The sequence below is a fragment of the Python bivittatus genome, unplaced genomic scaffold (assembly GCF_059951505.1).
Source record: "Python bivittatus isolate LINGU-HERP-01145 unplaced genomic scaffold, Pbiv_v1 ctg000960_np1212, whole genome shotgun sequence".
In the NCBI taxonomy this organism is placed as follows: Eukaryota; Metazoa; Chordata; class Lepidosauria; order Squamata; family Pythonidae; genus Python; species Python bivittatus.
The window spans coordinates 9,215,050-9,229,247 of NW_028277124.1; the positions used below are offsets into that span (position 1 = coordinate 9,215,050).

General features: G+C 40.5%; 1 protein-coding gene and 1 pseudogene across 1 annotated transcript; one reads left to right on the forward strand and one right to left on the reverse strand.

Moving 5' to 3' along the window:
- Positions 1-9,630, reverse strand: CD14 (CD14 molecule). The gene is made up of 3 exons (XM_088131425.1): positions 9,547-9,630; positions 9,375-9,446; positions 1-4,288 (listed from the first exon to the last, which is right to left on the reverse strand). Exon 3 carries the CDS (start codon positions 4,276-4,278, stop codon positions 2,941-2,943), a length of 1,338 nt encoding a protein of 445 aa, XP_087987551.1. The 5' UTR covers positions 4,279-4,288; positions 9,375-9,446; positions 9,547-9,630; the 3' UTR covers positions 1-2,940.
- Positions 4,845-5,643, forward strand: LOC112541846 (peroxiredoxin-1 pseudogene; annotated as a pseudogene).
- Positions 9,631-14,198: the final 4,568 nt, after the last annotated feature.

Below are 14,198 nucleotides of genomic sequence, written 5' to 3' on the forward strand. Positions count from 1 at the left end.
ACAATACAATCCTCCCCCTAACAAAGGAGGGGGGGGAATCACTTCTTGTCTGTGGTCTATCATTCCCCAGAAAGAATCTGTAAGATCAGATTAGAAAGGAAAGGTGATAGAAGCCCTCTTGACATGTTTAAAAAAGAGACAACATGCCATTTATGTTTTAGGAGCTGAATAAGCCAAGTTTATTGTAGGCCAAAACTTTGGGAAACTTATACTCAATCAAAGCCAGCTTCAGATACTATAAAAATCTACAATATCCCAAAATTTTGAATATTATCAATATCCAAAAGTATAGTCATTGTTGGATTATAATGGTTGAAGCTATTATATCAGTTTGCAATTCTTGATGGCCCCTTCTAAATCCAGTATAAAGTGCCTGAATAATAGAAGAAAGCTCAAGTTTCATTATACAGACATTGTATGAATACTAAGATTTTATCAAAGAAATAAGTTTATAGTTGAAATGCACAGCAGGACCTTTCTCAAATGTTCTCAAATAAAAGTCGAGGATAGAAGGGATTATTTAAAAGCTTTATCATATATCGCTAATGAAATAGGAGGCAACACAGGAGATTTAAAAACCGTCTAATAAAACTTTTTATACTACTGTAATCTATTGGAAAGTTAAGAGTCTTCCCCAGGTCCATGGCTTTAATTATATTCAATATTCCTTGAAAAAGTGTAATGTGATCTGGTCGGTCTTAGCTGTGAATGTTTCTCATTCTGTAAAAAAGTATATCATTATATGACAAAGAATTACAGCAGTACACAAGATACTAAAAAAACATTGTTGAATGGTAGATCTAGAACTAGTACAGTATACAGTACCTTTTCCTATGTGGGGTTCAAACAAAATATAGTATACTGCTTAATTCATTTATATGTAAAAGCTAATAATTTACTAGGTTTCTCACCTGTTCCCCAGTAGAGCATTAAATTCACATTTAACAGAAAACAAGTGACCTATTGTTCAGAAGAGTAGGATACATTTTAAGTTAACATTTTTTTTTTTTGCTTACTATTGAAGTATTTAATGTTAGCTAGAGCTGGTTCTTCATATGAAGTGTATGCAATGAGATAATTTCAAATCATTGCTTCTGGAGCATCCCACAACACCTATTTTGAGAAAATCTGCCATCTCTTCTTCCATCTGTCTAATAAACTGTTGATCATTCAGCAAAATACCTTTCAAAGACTATTTAGAAGCTGTTTTCAGATACAGCTACAAGCTTCACTGAAGCTTGTTCTGAAACACCACCTATAGTAGTAACATCAGTGTTGCATTTTTTAAAAAATGGATACTAAAGAGTGAGACACTACAAAAGTAGATATTTGACATTTGAGACAGGTTAAATCTTCTCTATTGCATTTCTTCCTATACTGTACTTGGGAAAAAATCTAGGTTCTCATGATTGGTTTATTAGATTATTCAAAAATGGGGACATGTCCAAATGCGTCTGCCTTCCTGGGAATGGTTCTTCTCTTAGGTGAGTTCTAATGAGTTAATACTTTTCCTGATCCTCCAAGCTTACTTTCTCAGCCTCATTTTTATCCTCCATGAAGTTAAATCACCATGTATCATTTCACTCTTTTGCAAAAATTATCTTTTCCCCCCCATAACTCCTTTCAAAGATCATCTTAAAATTATTGGAGGATTGCTTCCAAATTAGAGTAAGCAGATTAGTTTACCATTACCATTATAGATGCCTCTCCAAGAGTGCAAGATTACCAGGTGAGTGCATGTTTCAGAAGGAGAGACTGTGGCATAAAGAATGGGTGAAGTGAAAGCAGACAATCTGATGCTCGTATGCACAGTGAATATCTTGACACAAGTAATGCCTTGTCTTGCAGTCTGATGTGCCCGTAGATCCACATGCAATGGACGGCCATTTAGCACTCCAAGGTAAGGATCTTTCCCATCAGCCATGATGCCTTCTGTAGTTGCCATGACCTATGGGAAACCACTTTTCCTTATTCAGGTGGATGTATTCTTTTAGGTCAAGGATGCCCACATTTTAGAAATAATCACAATAAATCTTCAGGAGATGGTTCAGGGACAAATATTTCCAAGATATGATAGAATTAACCAAGTGAATTAGCAAAAGCTGTACAAGACACACAGGAAAGAACTGGAAGATCGAATGGTCTGTCCAAATTTCAACTACTCTCTAGATTAGACATTTTTTATGTCATGTCTCTACTGAAAAATGCCTCATGAAACACCTGCATTACTAACAGCAGAGTATTAATTGGAATGGGGGGGGGGCTTATTATTTGATTTTACAATATATTAATCAATTTGCATCCATATTAACAGCTGCTTATATGTCAATTATACCATAATATTGTACATGTGAAATAAGATGGATCTTTACAGACCTGCAAACTCCAGTAGAAGTTTTCCTAAACCTCTTCACAGAGTATGCTTCTATTCTTTTTACAAAATGTTTTTTTTAATTGCAGCTAACATAAAAAAAGTAAGACAATTCTTGAAAATATGTACACCAATCCTTTGAATATTTTACTGTGTTAAAAAATAACCTAACAGGTGGCAGATCACCAGAGGGATTGGGAGGTATGTTGTGAGAATTCCCTCCCACTTCACGCTGTGTGTGTCTCTCCTCCCCCCTTTTTATCTTTAGTTTTAACCTCTGGGAAGTTAATTCACCATGTTGAAGTGCAAAGTACTATTTAATTCTTTTGGAAAAGCCTGGAGAGAATTATGAGTTCCAACCACCCATCCAAACACTCCTCACAACTTTGAGGAAAATAACTGGTGGTGGTTGTCTTGCCAGCTGGTGAGACTTGATGACAAACAAATATCAACATGAAATATTTTCAAATAAGCATGCTGTTCTTTACCGTTCTATACTGATACTGTATCACTTTTGAAAAATGCTTAACCAGTCCCATCCTCAAGCACTGCAATTAGCATTCTCATGGCTACACTGGAAGCAAATTAAGAACAAGGGAAAGGCACATCAATAGGATGACTACTGAGCCTTGACTGATCAGGGTCCTATTGCAATATAGTAGTGATACAGGCACATCTTTTACCAGATAGTCCTGATAAATAGGAGGGGACTTGCATACATAATCCTGAGGCCAATCAAGCAGCAAGGATTCTTTGGCTGCTAAGTCTTGGATTTCCCTGATATAATAAGTACAAGAACAGTTATAGAGATTGTGGCCAGCTCTTAAGCTCTGTAAATGTTTCAAATACAGTAGATCCTTGCTCTGTAACCTTGACATGCAGTTTCCATCTAAATTCAGGACCTCCAGATTAGGAAGCTGATGGACTGAGGGGATTGTCTGAAGTCTGTTATTGGACAAGTAGAGCTCTTTCAAACCAGAGTGTGTGAGATCTAGAGTAAAGATGTTATTGGCACTCAGATCTAATACCTTAATGTTGGGAGGCAGTAATCTATCCACATGTTCTAATCCTGTGTTAGATAAATTAAAAATCTGAAGTGATTGTGGCCATGTACAGTGGAAGGAGAAGGCTCCAGGCAGGAAGTCATTCTGACTCAAATCTAAGTGAGTAAGCATACCAAAATTACTAAGACTCTTGCACAAAGTCTCATAAGAGGTCAAATTATTGTGATTTAGTTTTAATACTTGAAGCTGTGGGAAAGCACCTTTGCAGAATGTTGAGTTTATGCTCTGGTCCTGGAAATGGTTTCCTGAAATATCCAAAAAATATAATGCTGTGAATACTCTGCCAACCTTGCAAGGGATGGATGTAACTTGTGACTCTGTCAGTGTCAGATTCTTCAGGGTCTCCAGCCACCTGTTCAGACTGGATATATCAAATCTCTCATCCAGAGGGGCAGCAATCACTTTGTGGAAATACAGAGAGGTAACCTTCAGATCCAAGGGTCCTGTATATTGCCACCGTTCAAGTCTAAGGAAAGTGCAATTAACAAATTCAAGTTCTGAAACGAGAGGAGTATAGGAAATAAATTCCAGGGCTCCTGGTAAGAGAACCTCTGGCACAAAGAGGTCAGTAAAAATGAGCTTTTTTACTTGCACGGCTCTCAGGATGCCAACTATATTTGAATCTGGCTTGATTTCAGAAAAGTCTACAAACTGTTCCAGATTTCCTCCTTTAAGTTCATACTCAGCAGCTAGGAGGCATACAGCAACATTTTTTAATTCTGTCTGGTTTAGAAGTGAACAAGTACAGCGCTGTTGGACTTCTACAAAGATACAGTTGCCTTCTGCTTTGGAAAGTTTCAGCCCCAAAAGAAGGAAGAACATGAAGGCCTGAAATCTGCCCATGATGTAAAACCTACAAAAAAAGAAAGAAAGAAAGAAAAGAAAAGAAAAGCTTCTGCATGATTTTCTAATCAGTAGATGATTATCCTTTCATCCTTATCTGCCTGGACAGAGAAAAGGTCCGTAAACATGGGAGCAACATGTATTAACAAACATCTCACATTTTTGTCTTGTCTTTCTTGAATTATTTCCCTGGCAATGATGGGAGAGTCAGCATAAAATTTAAAACATTCCTCTGGAAGCACCCAGGGGCAGGGTATCTAACTTTCCCTGGGGTTTCTCTCAAATAGTAAAGCAAACTTTCTTGGCAAATTAGATTAACATAAATGTTTCACAAATTACATTGGAGACGTAACAGTTATTGATTTGTGGAGTCCCTGGGGTTCTCTGAGCTTGGTTCTTTTCCTGCAAACGTTTCATTACCCGGCTAGGTAACATCTTCAGTGCTAGAATGGGATGGGGTTTGCTCTCTTTTTATGTGCTGTGGCCTCCCTTGCCAGTGCTGGTGGGGGTGGGGGTTTTGTTTTGCTCCTCTGGTATTTCCTTGATTAGGGTATTGTTTGCTGCTTGCTTGTGTGCCCTGTGGTAACCTCTGCTTATCTGGGTGATAATTGCTGGTGAGGAGCTGTTCTGATCTTTTGTGTAGATGCTGTTTATCTCTATGTGTCTGTTGATTGCTGCCTTGTCTGAATACCAGATTCTAGCTTGGGCTGGTCGGGTTTTCTGTTGTTTCACTTTAGCTTCAGTCAGAATGTCGGTAGGAAATGCTTTCATTGGGAAACTAGCCTCAGACTTCAAAGCCACAGCAGTAATGCCAGATGGGCAATTCAAAGACATTAAACTCTCTGACTTCAAAGGGAAATATGTTGTATTCTTCTTCTATCCACTTGACTTCACCTTTGTTTGCCCAACTGAAATTATTTCATTCAGTGACTGTTCTGATGAATTTAAGAAGATAAATTGTGAGGTGATTGGTGCTTCTGTTGATTCGCACTTTTGTCATCTAGCCTGGATCAACACTCCCAAAAAACAGGGTGGACTAGGCAGTATGCGCATTCTCCTGGTTTCTGACACAAACCTGTAATTGCTTGTGGCAGATCACAATCAATGATCTGCCTGTTGGTTGCTCAGTTGATGAAACACTCAGGCTAGTTCAGGCTTTTCAGTTTACAGACAAGCATGGAAAAGTGTGCCCAGCTGGTTGGCAACCAAGTAGTGACACTATCAAGCCAGATGTCAAGCAGAGTAAAGAGTATTTCTCCAAGCAGAAATAAATGTTGTATGTCTTGTTTTGTACAAGAAATGTATTCTATAACATGTGACAGAGCAATCTTTGCCAATTTCTTATTTAAAGAGTAGCCATGTTGTGAGCAAATTGGTTTACTGCTTCATTTCATGAGTCTTTTATTCTAGATCAGTCTGGATCTGAATAAGTGGATTATAGATTGAAATTTGTAGTTTGACTAATTATACAGCCTATTACCCCTTCATGGATCACTGCCTTGTCGTGGCGAAGGGGCTTGTGTAACTCAGTGAAGCCATGAGCTATACCGTGCAGGGCCACCCAAGACGGACAGGTCATGACAGAGAGTGCTGACAAAATGTGGTCCACTGGAGAAGGAAATGGCAACCCACTCCAGTATCCTTGCCAAGAAAACCCCATGGACAATGTTAAAAGGCTAAAAGGTATGACGCCAGAAGATGAGCCCCTCAGGTCGGAAGGTGTCCAATATGCTACTGGGGAAGAGCGGAGGGCAATTCCAAGTAGCTCCAGAAAGAGTGAAGCGGCTGGGCCAAAGCCGAAAGGACGTTCAGCTGTGGATGTATCTGGAAGCGAAAAGAAGGTCCGATGCTGTAAAGAACAATATTGTATAGGTACCTGGAACATAAGATCTATGAACCAAGGCAAGCTGGATGTAGTCAAACATGAGATGACAAGATTGAACATCGACATCTTGGGAATCAGCGAATTGAAATGGATGGGAATGGGTTAATTTAATTCAGGTGACCATTGTATCTACTACTGTGGGCAAGAAACCCTTAGAAGAAATGGAGTTGCACTCATAGTCAATAAGAGAGTGGGAAAGGCAGTAATGGGGTACAACCACAAAAACGACAGAATGATCTCAGTGCGTATCCAAGGCAAACCATTCAGTATCACAGTAATCCAAGTCTATGCCCCAACCACTGATGCCAAAGAAGCTGAAGTTGACCGCTTCTATGAAGACCTACAACACCTTCTAGAACTAGCACCAAAAAAAGATGTCCTTTTCATCATAGGGGATTGGAATGCTAAAGTAGGAAGTCAAGGAGTAATCGGAATAACAGGCAAGTTTGGCCTTGGAGTACAAAATGAAGCAGGGCAAAGGCTAATAGAGTTCTGTCAAGAGAACAAGCTAGTCATAGCAAACACTCTTTTCCAACAACACAAGAGACGACTCTACACATGGACATCACCAGACGGTCAATACTGAACCAGATTGATTATATACTTTGCAGCCAAAGATGGAGAAGCTCTATACAGACAGCAAAAACAAGACCAGGAGCTGACTGTGGCTCAGATCATGAGCTTCTTACTGCAAAATTTAGGCTTAAATTGAAGAATGTAGGGAAAACCACTAGACCACTCAGGTATGACTTAAATCATATTCCTTGTGAGTACACAGTGAAGGTGATGAATAGATTTAGAGGATTAGATTTGGTAGACAGAGTGCCTGAAGAACTATGGACGGAGGTCCGTAACATTGTACAGGAGGCAGCAACTAAAACCATCCCAAAGAAAAAGAAATGCAAGAAAGCAAAATGGCTGTCCGATGAGGCTTTACAAATAGCTGTGGAAAGAAGGAATGCAAAAAGCAAGGGTGAAAGGGAAAGATATAAGCAATTGAATGCAGATTTCCAGAGAATAGCAAGGAGAGATAAGAAGGCCTTTTTAAATGAACAATGCAAAGAAATCGAGGAAAACAATAGAATGGGGAAGACTAGAGATCTCTACAAGAAAATTGGAGATATCAAAGGAACATTTAGTGCAAAGATGGGCATGATAAAGGACAAAAAAGGCAGGGACCTAACAGAAGCAGAAGAGATTAAGAAGAGGTGGCAAGAATACACAGAAGAACTATACAAGAAAAATCTTAATGTCCCTGATGTCCACGCTGGTGTGATCACTGACCTTGAGCCAGACATCCTAGAGAGTGAAGTCAAGTGGGCCTTAGGAAGCACTGCTAACAACAAAGCTAGTGGAGATGACAGTATTCCAGCTGAGTTATTTAAAATACTAAAAGACGATGGTGTTAAAGTGCTGCACTCAATATGCCAGCAAGTTTGGAAAATGCAACAGTGGCCACAGGATTGGAAAAGGTCAGTTTATGTTCCAATTCCAAAGAAGGGCAATGCCAAGGAATGCTCAAACTATCGCACAATTGCACTCATTTCACATGCTAGCAAGGTTATGCTCAAAATCCTACAAGCTAGGCTTCAGCAATACATGAACCGAGAACTACCGGATGTACAAGCTGGGTTTCGAAGAGGCAGAGGAACTAGAGATCAAATCGCCAACATTCGCTGGATCATGGAGAAAGCACGAGATTTCCAGAAAAATATCTACTTCTGTTTCATTGACTATGCAAAAGCCTTTGATTGGGTGGATCACAACAAACTGTGGCAAATTCTTAAAGAGATGGGAGTACCAGACCACCTTACATGTCTCCTGAGAAATCTGTATGCGGGCCAAGAAGCAACAGTTAGAACCAGTCATGGAACAACCGATTGGTTCAAAATAGGGAAAGGAGTACGACAAGGCTGTATACTGTCACCCTGCTTATTTAACCTATATGCAGAGTACATCATGAGAAATGCCAGGCTGGAAGAATCACAAGCCGGAATTAAGATTGCAGGGAGAAACATCAACAACCTCAGATATGCAGATGATACCACCCTAATGGCAGAAAGTGAAGAAGAACTAAAGAGCCTCTTGATGAGAGTGAAAGAGGAGAGTGCGAAAGCTGGCTTGAAACTCAACATTAAAAAAACTAAGATCATGGCATCTGGACCCATCAATTCTTGGCAAATAGAAGGGGTAGGAATGGAAGCAGTAACAGACTTCATTTATTTGGGCTCCAAGATCACCGCAGACGGAGACTGCAGCCATGAAATTAAAAGACGCTTGCTCCTTGGGAGGAAAGCTATGGCAAGCCTAGATAGCATATTAAAAAGCAGAGACGTCACCTTGCCGACAAAGATCCGCATAGTCAAAGCTATGGTTTTTCCAGTAGTAATGTATGGCTGTGAGAGCTGGACCATAAAGAAGGCTGAGCACCGAAGAATTGATGCCTTTGAACTGTGGTGCTGGAGAAGACTCTTGAGAGTCCCCTGGACTGCTAGGAGGTCAAACCAGTCAATCTTAAAGGAAATCAACCCTGATTGCTCATTGGAAGGATTGATAATGAAGCTCAAGCTCAGATACTTTGGTTACCTAATGCGAAGACAGATCTCTTTGGAGAAGACCCTGATGCTGGGAAAGATTGAAGGCAAAAGGAGAAGAGGACGGCAGAGGATGAGATGGTTAGATAGCATCACTGAAGCAATGAGCATGAAACTGAGCAAACTCAGGGAGGCAGTGAAGGACAGGAAGGCCTGGCGCGATATGGTTCATGGGGTCACGAAGAGTCGGGCACGACTTAACGACTAAACAACAACAACAACAACAACAGCCTATTAACCCCAGCCAAAGTAGAGAATTTGCTCATTGTACTCATGCAGATAGCTGACACGTGCTAGCATATTGGTGACTGTCTCTGGTACATGTGGAACAAATGGCTTTTCTTGTATTTTGTACTGTTTTGTCTGAATACCAAGCTTCCAAGAATTCCCTTGCATTTTTGGATTTTGCTTGGTCTAAAATGCTGACAGTTTCCCAGTTAAAATTATGGTTATATCTGTCCATATTCGCCTCCATTGGTAGTTATTGATTTATAGTTCCACATTCTCTAGCCTTAGAAAATAAGAAGAGGTTACCTTACAGAAAACATGCAAGCATGTGGTTCTGCTAGGAGAAAAACTGGCAAGAGAAAAAAATACATTGCAACAATAAAACTTACCGTGCTACAAATGTTAAAATCTGTTTCTGCACGATCTATAGCTTAGTTTCTCCTGCTGCCAGGATGTCCAGCCTGGTGGAGAAAGAAAATTAATCCACAACACAGTTCCTTATTGACAATGCTGTGCCCTTCCTTCCAGGCGTAATAAAGGCAGAAGATATATTGTCTTTACCAGCTGTAAATTTTTCTTAACAGTCCACCTCTAATTCTTTTGTGAGCACTTGATGTTCCTTCACTAGCCCTTTGAGATACTCCCAGTACAGGATATGGTTGCAACACTATTGTGTAAGAAAGAACTCCAAAGTTAGCAATAGAAAGAGGAAGATATAAGCATATAATCTGGATTTCTGCATTCAAATCACACTCTCTCAGATGTTTGACAGAAGCACTACTGTCACTCGTAGACATGGACAGAAACAGCATTTCCACAGCTTAGCTGTAATGTTATTTAGATCCATTTTAATTGGAATTTCATCTGGGATATAGCACTGAAACTGCTTGGGTGTCAGTCCTACAAAGTAGACCAGACTAAGAAACCAATGGCATATAGGTCAGGACTACTTTTATTGTAATAGCTATAGTAACAGAATCTTGCAAGTCTGAATGTGCTTCCCCCTACCTTATCTTTGTGTGAACTAGGGAGGGGCTTGTCTGAGATGTTTTCTCAAGTTATTTTCTTGGCCTGGGTTGAAGTCCAGCTTATCTGACTGTTGCCTTGGTAGCAACTCTTCCTCCTGCCTTTCAAGGTCATTCCCTATTTCCTCTACATTGGATCACCTTGATGGGTGACTTATGTTCCTGGACACTAGATGGGGAGAGTATGACCTTGGTAATTCTCTTGGACCTCTTGATGTCTTTCAGTACCATCAGTCATGGTATCCTTTTGGGCTCTCTGGAGGCTTTAGGTCTTTATTGTCATCATTTTGCAGTGGATCTAGTCCTTCCTGTTGGGATATGCCCAGAAAATACCGTCCCACACAATTCTACTATCCTCTATGCCAATGAATACCTACATGGAAGTGCTGACTGAGGAAATTCAGAGCTTTTGGAGTAAAATATCTTCTCCCTATCTTCTAACCCCAAGGAAGTAGTCAGTATCTTTGAACATTGTCTAATCTTGATGGGCTAGATGAGGAAGACAAGCTGAAATTAAATCCAGACAAGTTGAAGGTACAGTTGGTAAAGAGAAAAACAGATTCAGGGATTGAAGTGAACCCTTGTTTTCAGTGGAGTTGTTGTGGTTAATGGATTTTTTGAAAAGCAGTTTAGTGGTGGCTGGCTTGTCCTTGGATAAATACAACAACCCAGTAGCAGAATCCAGTTATTTGCCCAGGAAAGGAAGCTCAGTGACAGAACCCTCTGTTTTTTCTTCATCCCCATAATCATTTATTAAATTTATATGCCACCCAACTCCCAGCAACTCTTGTGCTTATGAGGCCCTTAGTTCCCCAGTTAGGCCTTGGAAGGTCTATACCTGAACCACATGATCTAGTAAAAAAGATTGCATCCTAGAAGAAAATAACCCAAATAGCATGTGATGAAATGGAAGCCACATCCTATCTATTATTGCTCATTCTAAAAATGTGCTATTCCATGTGCCACTTCCATTGCCATTGTCTCATCTATGCACATGGCCACTGAATTCAAACCCAGGCAGCTGAAATCCTCCTAGCCAATTGGTAGGGGCTAGAATGTCTTACTTGGCCACAAGGACCCCAGTGGAAGCATTACCTTAACTTTATCCCTCCATAGAAAGCTATTGCCTGAGACTTTTTAGTACAAGAATAAGAGAGGTAATGGATCAGCCAGACTGCCTTAGAAGATTTGCAGGAAGGGGGATTAACCCTATGTGGCAAACTCTGAGACTGATCAGGGACAGGACCAGAAATGGACTTGCCACTCTCCCTACAGGATACTTTCCCCTGATTTTCTTATAAAGATGTCCAGCATCTCTATGGCCAGTTTCAGGTTAGCTGTGCCCTTAGGCTCCCATGTTCCTTGAGAGAATGATGCAGAAACCATTTATGCCTCTCCCCGACTCCCTGCCATACACATGCACACATGTTGATACCAGACTGTGGTCTAGTCAGAATATCATCTGAGGAACGATCTGGGGCTGTAGGCACACAAGAGCTGGAGAGAAAATGTCTCAAGCTGCAGATACTACTATACTATTTCTTATCCTCTGCAACTGCATCACACAGATTCTCCTACAATGAAATGAAGCAGAGCGGGCAAACTGGACAGCACTACTTGCACCAGCACAAGTTGCAAAACCTTATTCTCAAAGCATAGCAGGAAATGACAAGTGGAAGTTGCTTTCCCAGTGGGCTTGGGTAGGGAGAGGCTAACACCAACAGTTCCTGTTCTTGAGAAACCCTTAGTGGCCCATGCTCATGTTGCAATAAGCTACTTGTGCAGATCAGCACTCCCTCCCCTTCAAGCTGAGCCTGGGGACTCCAGGGTTACTTCCATGCAATTTTATTGGTAACAATCCAGTAGTGATCTCCCACTCTTTTCTTCCAGACTGTTTTTCTCCCTTCCCAGTATACCCTGCAACCCTGGTATTCCCCAGAGTCTCCCATCCTAGTATTAATCCGGCCCACTTTGATTAGCTACCAAGACGAAGCCAGCCATGCCACCGGTGATTCTTAAAGGACTGTTCCAGCTCAAGCCTCCTCCCCTTCCAGCCCCTTCCTCCTTTCCAGTCCCCCCTGATTTCCATCTCTGACTTGTATTTAGTCAAAACGTGCTCATTCAGGATGTATTCCCACAGTTTGCAAGGCAGAAAATGCCTGCTGTGCCTTCATCACACCTGTCTGTGGAGTCAAGGGCTTCAGAGCCTGACTGGCGCTGGCCCATTTCCACACTCCCTGAAGGCCCTCTTGCTAGTGTGTGTCCTCAGATGTCTTCTCAGTGCCCACTACAATATCCTTGGGACAAGTGAGCAAGCAATCCAGCATCACTGTTCATGGGGCTATCCTCCCCACAGTCAGATTCACCAGTTACCCATCTGACCTTCCTTTGCTTTTTGAGTTGTTGCTCCTCCTGAGCTTCTTCAGCTACAATCTCTCCATATGCTGCTTTCCTTTGCTCTTTGTGCTTCTTTTTGCTCTTCTCCATCATGTAGATTCTCTACATTCACCAGAACTGGATGTACTGTATGAAACTGAGACTTGCCTTCTGTATAATAGTGTAATCCACCTCTCCCTGCTTGTGATTCACCTGTCTGCTTCTCTGGTCCTTCGATGCCCTGTTGTGATGAAGGCCTCCAACTTCTTGCTTGTTTTCTCCAGTTTGTGATATAGCTACAGAAAGACCACTGTTTCCTCTGTGGTGTTTTGCAACTGCTGATCGTGCTGCTGACTTTTTCCTGCCATATGTCTGCCACAGCCCATTCCTTCCTTTGATGACCATCCTCTCCCATCTTTAGTGGAACAAGGCTTTCATCTTTGTCCTTCCTGGAAAGCATTTGGTCAACTTTCTGGTTTTAGAAGCAAGACTCTGTACATGTCTGTGACTGGTCGCTCTCAACCAGCTTTTCTGTCAGTTGTCAGTTGGCTCACTGGATAACCAAAGTGCTGTTTTACATCAGAATTGCAGTTTTTTCTTTTGTTGTTGTTGTTGCTGCATTTCTATCCTGCCTATTTCTTAGAGCTCAAGGAGGTCTCCATGGGGATTTCCATACATATATACGTACATCTGTATACATGTGTGTGCAAAATCCAAAGAACTATTTTTATTTTTACCACGGTAAAAGAATATAAAGACTGCACACTCTTTAAAAGCTCCTGTCTTCTTCTTTTAAATATGTTTAATTAAGGTAACCCTAATATGGTTTATGAATAGAGAACTGCTATCTTTTGCATCCTTTACTGAATAGCTCAATTGTTTTTTTAAAAGACTGTACAATGTTTTCATGTGATCACAGCATAGATTTTTATAAGACATAATGTCACTGGTAGTGTTATTTTCTATTTCTTTTTAAATGCTCCCCAGCATGGAATTGACCTCAGCAACTGCACTGTTATTTTCACTGAGCTAGCTACAGCAACCTTTCCTGGTCAATAATGCAGGCATATTAATAATTAGGAGTATTGCCCTGCATAGATGACTTGAAAGGTAAGGGAAAAATCTCCTTTGACTTCTGCTGACTTCACAGCCACAACTGCATAATTTTGCCATTTCCTCTTCTGAGATATTTTTTAAATCAACTTCTTAGTCTAGTTTGCAGCCCGGTGGTCCCAATCCAACAGTTAACTAGGCTTGACTCTGTTTAGCTTTAGGAGATCAGCCAGGCTTGGCTTGGTGCAACATTTTACACTTGCTTAAATATACCACATTTGCTATTTTCATGCCCATTGTCAATCCTCCTCCCTGGTAGCATTCAGGAAGTTATTAAAAACAGAGCATTACCCTGTGCCTCTTGTTCTTATCATTTTTCTCTTCTACTTTGGTTTTGTGAACTGGATTGTGTATTGTTTTAATTCATGGAGAAAATCTATCTGGTTGCTAGGAGTCGAAAATGACTTGATGGCACATAATCAATGGTTTTAAATTTTGTTTTTATTGTAACACTGCAAATGATCACAGTCACAAGATTACATGAATAAAAATTGAATACATAAGTAAAATAAGTAAACAAATACATCAGGAGAAAGACCTTTTGAAGCCGTCTGCAGTCCATTTTTGTCTTTGGTCACTCACCTCCACACTCCCCACTTAATTATTTACGAACAAATTAAAAAGCAAATCCTTTTAAAATTCTCTGATATTTCATTGACCTTAAGCAACATAAAACCTGCATCTGAATTAAGAGCAGAA